The 17,167-nt window shown below is 38.5% G+C and overlaps 2 protein-coding genes across 6 annotated transcripts; both read right to left on the bottom strand.

The window, feature by feature from the left end:
* Nucleotides 1-1,827: 1,827 nt before the first annotated feature.
* On the bottom strand, nt 1,828-9,247 carry LOC113680440 (uncharacterized). Of its 5 annotated transcripts, none has more exons than XM_089185850.1 (4): nt 9,136-9,247; nt 7,702-7,789; nt 7,174-7,243; nt 1,828-3,535 (listed from the first exon to the last, which is right to left on the bottom strand). In XM_089185850.1, exon 4 carries the CDS (start codon nt 3,529-3,531, stop codon nt 2,182-2,184), a length of 1,350 nt encoding a protein of 449 aa, XP_089041976.1. In that variant the 5' UTR covers nt 3,532-3,535; nt 7,174-7,243; nt 7,702-7,789; nt 9,136-9,247; the 3' UTR covers nt 1,828-2,181. The 5 variants fall into 5 exon arrangements, with proteins under 5 accessions (XP_089041976.1, XP_089041977.1, XP_027053275.2 ...); XM_089185851.1 differs by lacking the exon at nt 9,136-9,247 and adding an exon at nt 8,284-8,350; XM_027197474.2 differs by lacking the exon at nt 7,702-7,789 and having other exon boundaries at nt 9,136-9,234.
* Nucleotides 9,248-9,616: 369 nt separating this feature from the next.
* Nucleotides 9,617-16,796, bottom strand: LOC113680441 (cytosolic Fe-S cluster assembly factor NUBP2 homolog). Its single transcript, XM_027197477.2, has 9 exons — nt 16,658-16,796; nt 16,170-16,309; nt 14,663-14,751; nt 13,908-14,017; nt 13,119-13,190; nt 12,464-12,546; nt 11,299-11,409; nt 11,141-11,210; nt 9,617-10,332 (listed from the first exon to the last, which is right to left on the bottom strand). The coding sequence occupies exons 1-9, from the start codon at nt 16,665-16,667 to the stop codon at nt 10,196-10,198; spliced, it is 822 nt and encodes a 273-aa protein (XP_027053278.2). The 5' UTR covers nt 16,668-16,796; the 3' UTR covers nt 9,617-10,195.
* Between the last annotated feature and the right edge of the window lie 371 nt (nt 16,797-17,167).

Here is a 17,167-nt window from a genome sequence, read left to right as displayed (position 1 = left end):
TAGATCCCACGTATAAGTCGATTGAATTACCAGTCAGCTGACAAAAAGCTTCAGTTTATGGTTATCGAAGGTCATATCTGTCTGGGAAATTGCGACAAGAATTTTTATTTAGTGACTCATCGATGGGGTAGGTATTACTTCCGGTTCGGAAAGGGCGAGTTTCGTGTGGGTGAAGAATAAACAAAAAGAACAAAACATGATGTTGGTTTACTCTCTAAGAAACATAGGAATTTCATGAGGTTTTCACCGTTTAATCGTGCCACTTAGTATGGTATATTGCATGGCAAGATTTTTCAACAGTTTAGCTGCTTGTCCCAAAGAACGCCAAATCTAATTTCGTACCCAGATCCTACCGTGTAACTGTAACTGAAGGGCGTGGAAGGTACGAGACTAAGCCAAACCGAGCATAGTACGGGGAGGGGGAGGGGGGAAACTAACTGAGGGTCACTCACCAGTAGTCAGAATTGGCCAGCCTGACCTTTCAATGCAAGATTGGCAAAAAAAAAAAATACTCGAAAGTTACGAGAATTTAATTTATGCAATCTTTTACAAAAGCTGAGAACTAGCCCCGTTCACAAGGGTTTACTGAACGACATTTAAGAAACAAGCGGTAGAGTTGTTTGTCTGAACTATTCAATCACTTGCCTCACTTTTGTAGTATTCACTTAGTACAACAGATATGCAAGAGCTACTTTTATCACATGGAAAAGGACGCTCGATTTTATGCGAGTGAATAACATAATTATTGGTTATTGCTATGTGATAATCAGAAAGTCAATCAATTCGTGTAGCTCAAGTGTTCATTGTCTTTTGATGGCTAGACTTCTTCTATAAATCTGTCAAAAGGGTAGTAGATACGCTACTATCACGCAACATGTAGTCTCGGACACAATTTTATTCCTTTTTATGCAAACAGCACCAATGGCGATCTGCTCCACTTTCGAAGAGGATGACACGGAGTCATTGAAACAGCATGTGACGTTTCCTTTGTTAAATTTCCTCTGGTAATAGGAGAAGAGTAAATTCAATTTGGAAAATGAATGACTTATAACTGGTCTGAACAAACATTTCTCTTTGCGTATAAGCCAATATGGCAAAACTGTTACGACTCCTCTGCAGATATTTTTGTGTCGAAGGCATAACAAGGAGAACAGCTGTCGCGTTTACGATGCAACAGCCGGAAGTGCTTTCTCAAACACTGAATTCCGCCTTACGATGGTCCGAGGAGCCCTGGAGTGCAACAGGGTAAAAAATAAAAATATAACGTTTGGCTGTGGAGACACGTCAGTAAATACCTCGCTAATTCTAAAAAAAGGCAACGACAAAAGAGCAGACCAAAAGCTGACGAAGGGTACCAGTGGGGATTTACTACTTTACACCTAAAGAAAACAAACATCGATGAAGAGGTAAAGGAACAGAGAACGTGAATGAGTCAGAAACTCGTTCCTCCTTTCCTGTACCCCAGTGATCAAGCTCAAAATTAATGAATCCTGTTACACAAACCCCAATCAAAATAAATCGATCGCGTGACAGACGTAAGCGAAGAGCGTCACGCAAACTAGTCAGAATAACACTGTTTCAAACTCTTTTCATCATGTCTCCTCGATAACACCTCTCTATTGCTTCAAATCCTAGAGACAGAAAAATGAAATGTTCCCTTACAATAAGATAAGGGTCTATCTTCTTTAGCTAAGCAACCACATCAAATTTGCGGCGGCGAAGAAGACTTCAATCCTTATGAGGCCATATAAGGCCGAAGCAATTTAAATTACTGAATTTGGCGTCATACACTTGCGCACAAAGTGAAAAAAAGAAAAACTGGAAAGATTTAGAACGACTGATTTTATTCGCATCCGGTTTCCTAATCAAAATACAACAATACCTACTTCTATTGAAATGTCGCCCTTGAAACAATTTGGAACGACAAAACCCTGCTTAACTGAAATTTTGATTGACTGCTCCATACAGTAATCATTGACTGATCCTTATCCTTAGTCCATTCCACAATTCAAGTAACCTTAAATTTTAAAATGAATCACCGTATCGATGAATGTCGAGAAAAACTACTAACAAAATTCTTTAAGACGTTGTTGTCTGCTGTAAGATTCTTTGGTTTGAAATATACTATTTAATCGAGAGAATGTAAAGAAGAATGAAAAGCCAGAATGGTGATGAGGTTTCTCAAACCAGTCCTTCATCGATCATAGCCTGAGCCACTTTAACAAATCCACCAATATTTGCTCCTTTCACGTAATCCACAGATCCATCCAGCCCTGTGCCGTACTTGACACACTGTAGGTTGACTTGCTTCATAATGTGCTGCAATTTGGCATCTACCTCCTCTCTCGTCCAAGCACTTCTCAGGCTATTTTGGGTCATCTCTAAACCGGACACTGCCACGCCCCCAGCGTTTGATGCCTTCCCTGGACCAAACAACACCTTGTTTTTCTGCAACACTCTCACCGCCTCTGGCTGTGTTGGCATGTTAGCACCTTCAGCCACGCATATGCATCCATTCTTAACCAGTTCCTCGGCATCTTCTTTTCCAACTTCGTTCTGCGTAGCGCACGGAAGAGCCACATCACATTTGACACCCCAGGGTTTCTTTCCCTCCAAGTAAGCCACTTTGTAATGTTTAGCGTACTCGCTAATCCGCCCTCGTCTGACATTCTTCAGCTCCAATACATACGCCAACTTCTCTGGTGTGATGCCGTCTGGATCATGAATGGTCCCTGCCGAGTCTGACAGAGTTATGACCTTGGCACCGAGTGCAGTTGCTTTCTCGCATGCGTACTGGGCGACGTTTCCAGAGCCAGAGATAGCAACCGACTTGCCTTTGATGTTGTCGCCTTTAGAAAAAAGCATCTCCTGAACAAAGTACAGCAGACCATAGCCAGTGGCTTCCGGCCTCAGTAGGCTTCCACCCCACGGAATTCCTTTCCCGGTCAGCACACCAGTGAACTCGTTTCGGATCCGCTTGTACTGCCCAAACATGTACCCTATCTCACGCCCCCCTACACCAATGTCACCAGCAGGGACATCCGTGTTTGGGCCCACGTGCCTTTGGAGCTCGGTCATAAAAGACTGGCAGAAACTCATCACTTCGTTGTCGGTTTTGCCCTTGGGATCAAAATCAGAGCCGCCCTTTCCGCCACCCATAGGAAGAGTTGTAAGACTGTTCTTCAGGATTTGCTCAAATCCTAAGAACTTTAAAATCCCCAGATTGACTGACGGATGGAATCGAAGACCACCTTTGTAAGGACCAATGGCGGAGTTGAACTGCACTCGGTATCCACGGTTCACATGAATGTCACCTTTGTCATCCCTCCAGGGAACTCGGAAGATTACCACTCTCTCTGGCTCAACCAACCTTTCCAGGATGTTATGTTTGTCGTACTTGGGATTCTTTTGAAGAAAATCCCACAATGAGCCGACTACTTCTTCCACTGCTTGATGAAATTCGTCCTCTCCTGGGCTTCTCATTTTGACGTATTCCAGGAACTCTTCGGGTGAGGCGTACTTCCCTGCCATTTTACTGTTAAAGTTAAACACGAAAGTAAATTAAAATATTTCATTTAGCGTTCAAGCCTTATGTTCCTCCCGACATGATGGGTATTGAATCAATGGATCTAAGTCACTATCTTAGAAACTGCGTACCAATCCCTCCCCCTACCCAACAACAGACAACTGATAACATGTTAGGGTCAATGTTGGGTTAAGGGAGGGTTAGGGGCGCAGTCGCTCATATATTAAAATTGATCCGAATCGAGTTTTCGACTAGTACTTCCTTGCATTCTAAAACAATTTAGAGTCGAGCAAAATCGATTCAAAATGACAGACTGGGGATTATTTAAACAAAAATGACGGGAAGTAAGTATGATTTAAATTTTTATTGAAAGATCATTCGTAGTTTTCTTTTTTTTTTAATGGAGTGGTCCGCTTTTAGTCACCGTTCAAGACAGGTGGAGGACAATACAAACAGGCCGTTGGGACTCAATTAATCTTTTACACCCGAACATCAGAATTCATATTCTCCATACTGTTCGTTGTACATTTACTAAGGTGCTGACAAGGAGAATTTGTCTAATAATTAAGTGTTTTTTAACTAGTGATCATTTCCTTTATTCTCATGACCTTAATGATATTGTAAGGAGAAATAAGATGCCAGTCACTCTTAGGGTTTAGAGGATTAAGGGTGACTGCTACCTCTTAACAGAGGTGACCGCTTAATAGATTTAAGAATTACAGTCATTAAGGTTCGACTGTAATGATATCAGAAGGAAATTTGTTATGTTTGTGTTCTGTCAAGTTGCAGATAAAGCGCGTAAAGCATCACACAACTTTCAGAAGGAAAGTCCTGAAATTTTTCCGAAAGGTCTGGATTGAAGCAGATATGTAACGATAAAGAAAATGAACGACACTTTTAAAAACATGTTTCGACAGTTTTTCTGTCATCTTCAGTTCTGAATAATACAAAGTACAAAAGCCTGAAATTTTACTAAAACCCACTGGAAAAGATCGGAGCGAAAATTGTCTACATCATTCGTCAGTGCAACAGTACGTGACAATTCACCTGGTGACTGTCGGCTTTTCCAGGCGTTCAGTTAGTAAAAAGGAACAAAATAGCTTTAAAGGCGCTATAGTCACGGCGCGGTGAAAAAGTGAGGGGTTTCCCACTCGTCACCATGGCGCTGTTTTAGCGTTGTTTTACCGACTGAATGCCTAGAGCGGGTTAGGAAAAAAGGAACGGCTTTTACAACGACGCGCTCTTCTTGTTGTTGATTACTCTTGGGAACAATTGCTTTTTGACGCCTGACAGTGTCAAACTGGAAGAACTCAGTGCTCAAGCTCAAAGCACAACCTAGCCCCCTTCAGAAACAGGCTCAGTTGATATCTCAATGCTTATGATTGACTTTGTGACCTTAAAAAAAATGTTGGTTAAAAATAAACAACAGTGAATTGAATAATTTGTCTATTGTACCCTCGATTTTAACCTCGAAACGTTTAAGAAGTTTTTAAATTAAGCAGTTAGGAGAGGACATGAGCACATGACGGACCATGACGCCGCGGTTCAAAACTAATAAAAATTAACTATGCGCGTAAGAAGGTTTTATTGTGTCTACCGCTGTTTTGAGCGTCTACTTTGCATAGAAAAATAATTATGTAATACTTTTTCCTATAGCATTATGCAAATATTCCCTTTAGCAGTTATTTTTTTCTTCATAACACAAGAGCCTTCGTTATAGAACTCGAGACGAGAAAATAAAAGTAAATCATGGGATATCACAAAGACTACGAGCAGTACCTCCTTTTCGGCGAAGTCGGTCGAAATCGTTGATGCGCCGCGGGAGCTCCTTGAGTGAGGCGCTTCAGTTATGGAGCTACCGCGGTGTATCGACGTCCTCTAAGTGCTCCACGTGGCGCGCAAACATAATTATTTTTTAATTTAATTGATCTTTTTTTTTTTGACTCGCATGACGGACCTCGTCGAAAAGGAAAGACTGCTCGCATGGTCTGATATCTAGATATCATATGATGTACTATTCCAGGGCGTTGCGTAACTTTTGCTGAATCCATTCGACTGCATTAGTTCACTTTGTCCGGAAATGGATGAAGACGTGAAACTCGTGTTTAGATTAATGGATTAGTGACGTGTTTTGAATAAAAAATGTCGCTCCCAAACGCAAAACTCAAAATTTGGTTGTTTCGTGCCACGTCTACCTTTGTTGTCACCCTAAAGGTAGGGATTACTTGGAGCTAGTACAAGTTTACATGTACTGAAGGTCCCCAACGAACGAGAACAGCTTATACGTTTGTAAAGCAATATATTCTAACCTCTGCAAGATATCGGCGACGAAACGTTCCTGAAGAGCTGGAAGTTGGCTACTCACATACGCTTTGCGCTCTATTCAGTCAGCCGACAGTGTAAAATGTGTAATTAAGAATCATGTTACTGTCATTCTTCCCATCTCAATGATTCTTTGTCGATCCAGGCCTGTTGTCGATCAAAGTCCAGCTTACTGCACGGAAAAATTTCCAATCAGAATTCGAAGTCGCAGCCACGCGATCGAACCACTCCAATCAAAGCAAACCACTCAAAGAAGGTGTTTAAATTATAATAATTTCATTTAAAATATATTTAAATAGATCCGATTTCTGGACACGTCACTTAAAAGGATGAACAGGGCCATGAAGACGTGACCTCTGTAGATGAATAGTTTAGTAACAGGTTTTGAATAAATTTGGTTCTCCGAGACGCAAGATCCAAAATTTGGTTAATTTCTGTTTTCAAACCCACGTCTGCCGTTGTTGTCGCGCAGAAAGTTGAGATTTCCCTGAGCTGGAACAACTTTACGTGTACCTAAGTCGCTATGGAACGAGAAGAGCTAATGCATTTGTAAAGCAGTATTTTCTAACCTCTGTATGATTTCTCAGATAGAAAGTTCTTGCAACGCTTCAAGTAGGCTTCCCAAGCACGCTCTTGCGTCCTACTCAGACAGCCGAACTAATCAATATTGCTGCCATTCTGTCTATCTCAATGGAACATTGTTATTTTAAAGATAATATTTGCACATCTCTCTTCGATCATGACCAAAGTCCGGCTTACTAAGCTAGATAATTTTCAGTTCAAAGTCGCAGAATATTCATGATTCGAAAATAAACTACCTGCTACACGGCTAGCAAATCTCCATAGTCTTATAAATCCCAAGGAGGTAAAAATTTAATATCAGTTAAACATTAACTCCCGGTTCACGTGAAAGGATGGTGTAATCACCTCCCCCCCGGAAAATAACAAAATACTGTATCTGGATTGCTAGAAGGCCCTCGTGGTCTTAATTAATATACATACGAACGCGTCGTCCTTTACACGAATGAAACATTTAATCGGAATGGAATAGATAGCGAAGTCAAATGCACATTCACAGTTAGTTGGTTGCGCGAAAAAAAAAATTGAACTAATTACCAGCTAGTTCAATGTTTGCACAGCGATAAACAGTTAAATTTGGTGAAGCAGGGCGGGAGTGTTCTTGACTGACCAAATTCAATTTTGTTCGACCTGCCTGCTCAATTAATGCACAATGATATTGTAAAAATCCATTACTGTTTGTAGGACAGAATTTCATTTAACGAAGCGGCAAAACTGATTGCTATGGTAGAGACAAACCAGCTCACCGTTTCTTACTGTTCCCTTGTCCTTGCCAGGTGCAGAGAAAGCTGAGTGTTTCACCGGCTTGAGACGACGCTAAGAATTTGAAATTTACATATCACTTCGTTTTTAAAAGTATCACATATGTCACGCAATCTTTCAAAACCTGTTGACGTGGCTACCATCTGTGAGATAATAATGACAGAACGAGGAAGGCATGTTCATGAAAGATCTGCCTTCAGAAACCGGCAAATATTAAACAGGAAATTACGAATGACATTTCATTGATAAAACCAAAATTTGATTATATAAAGAAACTAAAATAAACTAAAATAAGCCGTTAATACCGCTAAGGCATCAAACGGGAAATATCACCCATTACTTGGTGATGGATGTCATCAGGCTTGCCTACTTAGTAGAAGTAATTTAACATCAGCAGATTTGCCCCAGTAAAAGTACAGTGATGTTATGGTTACTTTTTAGCGATGATTAAGATGACGGCGTAGTACGTGACTATCGTAGTCTAGACTGCTGTGGGATTTTAAGCCACTAACCTTGTCTGTGCAAACTTTTAGCATACAAGGAGATTTCACGCCGTTAGTTAACATCGTAAAATCTTACAGTAAGCATCTATAAAAAAAACTGAAAGAAATTACGCCGTTAGTTAACGGCGTAAAATCTTACATGTTATTTTATATATTACCAGTTTTTAGGTACTTTAGTTATTACTGTAGTTATTGCACAGCTTGCTTGCACATATACATAAACTGTACTTGCCTTATTAGAAGCTATTTTACTTCCCTCCCACCCCTCCCAGTAACTCGTTTTGCTGGTCTGCTAGTCTCTGTCCGGATTTTCTTCCAGGCAGCCTTTTGTTTTTTTGTTTAAATATTATGTATGGGTATTATTTTATTGTTAGCTGATATATATCATGTAAGAGCACAGGCTGCCTAAGCTCACGTCTCGAGAAAAAACAAACGATTAATGTGTAACTCTGTGTTAAGTTATCAGAGGAACCGTTAAGAATTTGAACATATTATAAGGAATAGTATGGGGAACGAGATATGGTCTATTTACAACGATATATATTTCGAAATATGAACATTTCACACGTAAAATCAATAGTACTTACTCACATCTTGTGTGTCCATTGTGGTTTTTGGCGATTTCTGCCGTTTAAAGCCTGCTTTTTCATCATTGTTATTCTTGTCTTCATCTTTTGACAGGAATAACAAGCTTGAAACGGCAGAAATCGCCAGAAACTACGACGGATAAACAGGATGCAAGTAATTTTCATTGGTTTTACGTGTGACGCTCTCATGAATTAATGAAATTTGTGAAATATTGGTAAATTAATAATCTTGCAATAATAAAGGCTGTCCTTTCCCTAAACATTGCCTGGTGTTTTGTTTTGTGGTTTAGACATTTCTTAAAGTGCTCCTGTTTTGGTTTGTTGTACCATTGCTCTAAGAAATAAGGTCATCTTTGTCTCCCGAGCCGCTTCATGATCGGTTCATGATTCATAAGATAAAAGACGAAAACTAGCTTTTACTTCAGGTAAATTCTAAAAGCTGGATTATCTAAGGAACGTATTGACTTCCGTTTCGTCAATAATCGATTGAACGCTATAAAAAAACAAAGAGACAAGCAGACAAACAAATAATTCGCAACAAAGTAAGTTAGTTTTTTGTAGCAACAACTTGCGTAGGGGTCTTTGATACGTCACGCATATCAAAAGCAGCTGTCCTATGTGCATGAAAATATATCTTCCAAGCCCTCCTCTTCTGACGCTTTCGTAAATTCAACTGTTTTACCACCTTTTGTCGAGGCCGCAAAAGCGAAATTTTCGCAAAAGTGAAATAACAATAACAATCACCACTAATATTGGAGGTCAATACACTGAAAGATTGTGACAGCGAAAATTAGGTGAAGTTATGGGGTTTCTTTTCTTCTGCTCATTTATTGGAGAAACGGTAAACAAGACTAACCTTGCATTCCTCGACAAGTTAAGCGAATGCACAAGAGACCCAGGATTAAGATGTCAAACGAATGCTTGTGGAGCGTAAAAAAATAAGCACAATGGTGACGATCGTGTCACACCCGTCGGAGGGGATATTACTCTAAAAATTACAATGTCGGCCCACTTATGAACGGTCATGATATATGAGAATCGCAATTTAATTTTAAAAATCGTTGAGAACAAAATTCCAGAAGAATCCCCTTGTCTGGCCAATCATCTCATTTTCCATCCTTTTCATTTCTGAGATGGCGAGTCAAAGCAACCCTGATAGTAACGACAATAAAGGTCATGAGGGTCTTAAAAGCGGTAAGTACTAAAACATGGAACGACCTAAAACCACCTAAAACCACCTACAACCACCTACAACCATCTACATGGTACATGGTGGTTTTAGGTGGTTTTAGGTCGTTCCATGTTTTAGTACTTACCTCTTTAAAGCACAATCTGCGTTGTCTATCATCTTTAATTCCAGATATGTCTGAACTTGTGAATGAAGCATTGTAGATTTTAAACACCAATAAATGCCCGGATAAAAAATAATTTATAAATACCTTACTTTTGATCTTTCAAATTTTTCAATAAATCTTAGAAAAAACAACTAATGCCATATAGTCATCATTCCCTGTCATTCTTTTTCTGGTCTTAGAACTGTTGCACAACACAGCAAAGATGTCATACAACATTCCTTTCCAGAATATGGAATGTCCTTCCAAACAACAGTCATAACAAAAACCTTACAGGAGAAATCTGACAATCAACAACCAATTCGACCTTTCCCTATTGACAACATAACTTATATTCATTACTCTGCAGGTCATTTCTCTTGAAGTGGTAAGCTGCAATGAGAATTTGGAGTTAGTAGAGACAATGTCACTTTGTTGATGCCTTCACTGTCACTTTTTGCCTGATGGATGATCAGTGTACACTATTGGGAGCAGTAAAATTTGGATCTAATAATCTTGTTGAGCTAGTCCAAAGACTGTATTTCTATCCAAGTTTGCAAGAAAATCTTCTCTGCATCATTGATCTCAATCAATATCCAGCTGCAATAGTTTGGTTGTAATGTTATTTACTGCATTTAGTGTTGGCGAGTTAGGAAACAAATCTATAAAGGCTTGGCCATCTTCCAAGGATTGTGTTAAACTTGGATCCAGTGGAATAGAACCTAAAATGGCGATAAACACAATTAGTTATATCTGATTTACCTTTGGCCTCATTTTTTTAAAGCAAGTCCTGGTGCTCATCCTTCAATGTAATTGTAAATTTTCACTCACGTGCAAATTAAACTCATTTTCATATGAATGGTTGAGCATCAGGCCTGGTTTTGAAAAAGAGGCAAAAGGTAATTCAGAAATGGCCTAATCACAGCTGAAGGTGAAGTGTGCCTGAAAGATGACATCATTTAGAGAGACATCATTTCATAGTAAAACAGAAACTTAGAGAAGGAACAGTTTGAATTTCAAATAATGTAACCATCTACAGTGTCAGATGACACGAGACCTAATGAAATAAAATTCAACTCAATGATGATGAAAAGCAATGTTTTACATCATAAACTGAATTACGCACACATTTTGATTGGTTCTTTCTCATGATCTTCTGGGGGACAGTTGCATAAATGTTGTCATTATTAACAAATTTTGCTTTGTTATCATATAAAACAAACAAAATTCTATGTTGCTGTGGGTCTGTACAGTAGGAGATCATAGAAAACATAAAAATGTGCCAAGAAAATCAAGGAACCACTTGGCCTTCCCTCGCATGCCACCTTTTTGCTCTCACCACATTTTGACATCATCTGTGATATATGACTGAACAGACACATGGAAACCTGCAAGAGTGGTTACTTACAATGTGTTCCACATGATATAATTTCACTAGAAAAGTTAGAAGGTTTTCAATTTTGAGAGGTGATCAAGGAGGGCAGTGTAACTATACCAAGTCTATCAAAATACTAGAAAATAAACTATCACCTAAAAATGGTATTTTGCAGCTGTCTGCTAATGCTTCTCCTCCTCCTTTTGAAAACACATTTGTACACTCCTAAAACACAAGACAATTGTTGTGAAATAACCAATATTGTTAGGAAAATGACTTGAAATTATGAGACCTGGCAGACACTAGCACTTACACTACAGTGAGAACAGACAAATCCACTCATGTTCTCCACCACACCCAAGACTGGGATCTTTGTCTTTTGGCAGAAAGTGAGTTCTCTTCTGACATCATTAACTGCTACTCCCTAAAGGATAACAAAAGCAGTATTCATGATATTCAACAACAGCTGATATCTGTTGTCCCTCTGACTTTTAGAAGACTTTTAAGAGACTCTGACTTTAGGAGTGACTAGCATCTAATTCTTCCTTACAATATCTCCCCAGAAACACATATTACGGTCATGAGAATGAGGGAAATGATCACCAACAAGAGCAGCTCTTGATTGTTAAATTAATTCTCCTTTTTCAGCACCTTAATAAATGTATAGAGAATATTCATACTGATTTTAGGGTAACATGTCCCACTCAAAAAGACTTCAAGGGGAAAATTGGTTTCATCAAAGAGGTGGTGTTTCCAAAAGGTTGTTAGATAAAAATTACAATTTCCCAACATACATGGTTTTACCAGTAATCATAACCATTAAAATTTCCTCAAAAGTGATTGGTGCATTAGCTGCATTATTTTTCACTAATCATTCTGTAGAGCTGTAATCAGACAGTTGGCTGTAATCAGACACCTGTAATAGGACAGTTGTAGTCAATCATACAAAGGCCACTCAGCCAAATCCACCAATCACAGAATTAAACACAACAACCATGGCAACAGCCACTTATCCATGAAAAACTGAGGAATTTCCAAAATGGAGAAATTTTTTTACTTTAGACATCGTCTCTACTGGAGATATTTGACCTAAATGTGTTTGTGGTTTTCGGATTGAAATTGAAACGGTTATGATTAATTGGTAACAGGACTTCTTGTCATCCAATTCTGTCTGTAATCACACTTGTGATTGACAAATTGGACTCCCCCTTCGTGGTTGTCCAATTTTGTTAATCACTCATATGTTTACAGAGCAAATTAGACTCCACTTAGTCCTATTACCATTATTAATCTGTTACATTACAAAGAGTGAGAGGTACTAATTTATCTGTAAATTATTTTATCTCTTTACACAGGAAGAAAGCTAACATTGTATTCACAAAATTCTGGACTCCTCCTCTCTATGATTTTTGCAGGGACAAGAACCTATATCTATGACCTGAGCCCACAGGGACAACATCAAATATAGCCATTTGTACCTGAGGAGTAGTAACAAGAATGGCTCCATCTGGATTGTAGTCTCGCAAATTCTCTACAACAGTTATGTGCTCATCAGATGTCCCTAAAGTTAAAACAAAGTTTTCTCAGAGGTTCATTTGAGTTCTCTGTCCAGTTGATTTTGTTTCTCCATTCCCTTCTCCCAAAAAATTCCTAACAATCAGACCATCTAGAGTTTCATTACAATTTTCGGTTGAACTCGTTTCAAATTCTTATCATCCTTCTATATTACAGTGAGTCAATAATGACCATTGCTGTCGAATCTCTGTCCTTCACATATCCATCAACATCTCTGGCCAAGCCTTAGGGGAAGGAATTTGTAACATGATTACCTTTGTTGACTTCATATGGGTGACACAATTACTAGTGACATAGAAGTTTTCAATACAGCCCACTAATCAAAAACACTCAAATAGCCCAAAATTAATAACACAAATCAAATTTAACATGGTTAAAAGCCCCCATTGGCAAGAGGCAAACCAGTTGTCCAAAATGGATTGCAACTACCCAACCCTCTCCTCACTAGATCATGCGGATTCCTTCGATAAGTGCTGAATGCACACAATCTAATAGTGATGGGGAACAAAAAAGAAATCTTATTGTGTGACAAACAACTTAGATTTCACTGCTTTATACCTGGTGGTGTGTCAATTACAAGATAGTCCAGCTCTCCCCAACATACGTCTGATAGCAACTGCTTGATCATTGCTAAAAACCAGAAAATTAACATTTACAGAAAAATTTTAGTAATGCCTGCCTTAACAATGGATACTCCCCATGAACCATAGATAAGAAGCTAGATCATCACAGATTCTCATGAAGTTTTAGAAGTTTTGAAATTATACTTCAGCCTACACATGGCTATACAAAAGTCCATCCCAGAAGACAAACCAATCACTCAGGCAAAACATCAGTATAGTAGTACAGTAGTTTTAGCCAGACTACATTGAGCAGTTTACAATTTTTTGAAGGAAATTTTTGCAAGTGCCCTCTTTTTGGTATCAAGACTAGATCACAACACCAGGAGCTGCATTCCCTACTCTTTACAAGAAGTACATTAGTTCTTAAGCTTTCTTTACAAACCAGTACAGAGGAGATGCAGGAGACAGGGAAACGATGCAGGATTTTTGCAGCTCTGGAGAAAAGCATATTAACTAATTTTCTTCAAAGACAGGGTGTAGGTGATAAATTGAATTATGTTAACCCTTTAACTCACATGAGTGACCAAGACAGAATTTCTCCTTACAATATCAATTCAATATCAACCAGATGGGTGATAAGAACAAAAAAAATTATCAATTTGGGGATAATTAGTTGATCCAATACTAAATTCTCTGAACTAACATTACAAGAATATATGGTTGACAGTAAGGAGAACAACAAATTTGATCTGGGAGTTAAAGGGTTGAATAAGGTACCAAATACCATTTTTCTTTGGTCCTCTCCAAACCACTGCATCATCTCTGCTATTTAAAAGGAAACCTATGGACATGACTGCAAGTCTTTGGTCCTTGTCTGTATAAACTGGAACCCAGCTAAAAAAAATAGATAGGTGTTACACTGAGAAGGCATTGTTTTAAAGAGGGTTTCAGTTGAGAGTTGCCTACTTGATCATGACAGGGCACAAGGTAGAATCAGGCGGAACCAGATTCAATTGTTCATGGGTGGGGTTTTCATTCTAATAGAGGCACTGCCTTTCAAGCTACACATTTCCTTAGGGGCTTCCATATGTACAGGTTTCAAAACATGTTCACTACTGTCTCTTTTCAGCCCAGAAAGGAATCTTCATAATAACTTGTATGCTTACCATTTTATATCAAACTTCTTGAAAGAATATGGGAGTCACTCTACAAAAGTTACCCTTAAAAGAGCATAGAAATCACCCCTGACAATTTCCTCTGGGTATCCCCCTCAGGTTAAAAAACTGACTGTTGTTTGGTACCCAACACTTTGCTGCTAACACAGGTTAGCCTGAAAGAGGTCAGGAACAGTTTGAGAAAATGGTCCTTCAATCCTTCAACTCCCAAGATCTAGTTGTTAATTCTCGTCTCTAGCTGCCGGACATTTCCTTATACATTTCTCATTTGGTGGATAATGTGTGAATATTACAGGGCAAAGATATGTATTAATCAGTTCTGGGAGGTAAAGGGTAAAGAAAAAAGGTATCCTCAATGACTCACCCAGCAGAACACTGGTGTATATCACATCCCTCTACACTCATCATTCTTGGAATACTTGGTCCACATAAATCCACATCCAGTATTCCAACCTAAAAGACCAAGGCAAGATTTTATCATGACATCCATGTTTCTATACACACAAAACTTACATTTCTAGAAACAGTCAAATCTTTTGCTGTAGTAACCCTAGAACCATCACAATTGTCCATTAACCAGCAATATCTAGTTAACCCTCAAACTCCCAAGATTTCATTTAGTAATTCTCTTTACAGCATGAAACTCTTAAAGAAATTGGAGTGGCTCCCTTTTTATGACAAAGTCAAGTTAAATAAGAGCATTTTAGTTTTTAAGCATTTACAAGGATGCTGTCCTGCACATATGTACAATATACTTAAATTTAATTCAGACCTACACACGTGAACTGGTTGTTATAGTAAATTAAATCTCGCCTGCCCTCGTTTCAATCGCGAAACCGAAGCAACCCAAGCAGCATATTTTATTTTATATAGTTTTTAGTTTGCATTCTTATAGACCTGTTTTATAATCTTCAAATTCATTTTACATACATTTTATACATTTTAACTCTAATAATGGTACTTTTAGGATCGAGGGCCTTTAGTTCATCAGTTGAATTACTGTTATGTGTTACCCTCCTTAAATAAAGTTGTTATTATTATTATTATTATTATTATTATTGTTATTATTATTACTTTATTGGAAGTTTGGAAATTTTGGTAGCAGATCAATTAGTAATCCTATAATTGAGATTTTTCATTATTAATTTCATTATTCTCGTCACTTGTCTGCTTGATAATGTCTTGATATTGTAAGGAGAAATTCTGTCTTGGTCACTCATGGGAATTGAAGGGTAAAGGGGAAACAAGCAAATTATGAAACTTTGAGGGATTACAAGTGGCATAGAGAATTATCTGTCAGAGGGATAAAACTTTGACAAGGTCATTTTCAACTGGAAAAAATTTCATAAAAGAAAAAAGGATAATAAATCTTTTCACCTACAAAATCTTCATCTTAACTACTCTTACTTTCTGTCATAATTGCACAGTTCATGGATTAGATACTCAAATTTTGGGAATGAAAGGGTTAAAATGCATGCACATCTCAGGACACCAGTCTGCATAGAATGGCAGAATTTAAATTGCACTGACAAAGGGCTAATGCTTGAAATGTCAGCTTTAAAACTCCTTATGGTAATCAAATTACGTTACCAACTCAGTTGATAATACTAAATTACATTTTTATACTCTCCCACTGACACAGCACCACAGTTTCTATAGACACTTACCCTTTATGGCAGAATTTGATAAGATCTTGCATGTGCAATGTGGCAATTCTAGCATGCAAAGTGAGTGTTCAAAAAATAACTTGTGCGTGCACCTGCCATACTCAGCAGACTGGCCCTGATGTAAATTTGGGATATTAGTATGTGACGGGGATTATAACTGGTAGAAGTTGTGTTGGTGAAGATATAGCTGAGAAAATTGTTAACCTTTTTGCCTTTGCTGTAGAGAGACCAAGCAATCTGTGTCGTAACTGTACTTTTTCCAACACCTCCTTTACCGGAAAGGATTAGAATCACATGCTTGATAGATTTCATCACATCTCCAATACTTTGCGCTGACTGGCCGGCTAAAAATTAAACGAGAAATAGGCTAATGAGGGCGCTGTGACGATTCACAACGTGAGGAATATACTGGCTAATACCACAAAATTTACGTTAGCTACGGGTTACGTTCTATTAAAATGTAAGCTTACAGTTATGGTTTGGTTAAGTTTTTTTCACACGTAATTGACTAGTGAAGGACGATGACTTAACACTTTCGCCGTGATTGAACAAAATGGCGCTGCCGAGTTAAGATTACGAGCTGCATCATGAATAAGGGGAAGACAATGTAGTTTTAAAGAAGATAAGAATAAGACAAACAACTTTCGATCACTCCAGGATCGGAGTGAGTATGTCTTGTTATGTCTACTTACCATCCGCCATCTTGAAGTTTTAAAGAATACTGCTGGTCTTCTCCTCCCTACTGGCGGCTCAAGATAGTCCAGGCTTTCTCGGCCGACTCATCTGCCACTTTTCCCGCCGCGCCATCAGAACTCAGAATATGTGCTTAATATTATCCAACAGCACAAAGTAGAGTACAAATAACGCGCGAATAGAGTACAAATATCTTGCGATATTGTACGGTTATTTGGACAGTTGGTTATTTTGTACTGTAAAAACCTGTTTAACCAGTCGGCTGCACGCGCCACGCTTCTCTTTCCACTTCGCTTTTCCCGCCTTATGAAAAAATAAGCAGAAACACTTAGCACAAAAAAAGAGCAGTTAGATAGCAAATAACGTGTTGTTTGTAATTTGACTCGCCCTACGGGCTCGTCAATATACGGCACAGCTCGTAAAAATACTCCGCTGTACTACACACCAAAACGTCTAACAAGATATAATTCATGAAAAATTGGTGTGCAAGAATTCAAAAGAATTAACCG

Source organism: Pocillopora damicornis, chromosome 10, assembly GCF_964200805.1.
Source record: "Pocillopora damicornis chromosome 10, jaPocDami1.2, whole genome shotgun sequence".
Lineage (NCBI taxonomy): Eukaryota > Metazoa > Cnidaria > Anthozoa > Scleractinia > Pocilloporidae > Pocillopora > Pocillopora damicornis.
Note: the sequence above shows the minus strand (reverse complement) of the source record. Positions and strands in the feature narration are given on the sequence as shown.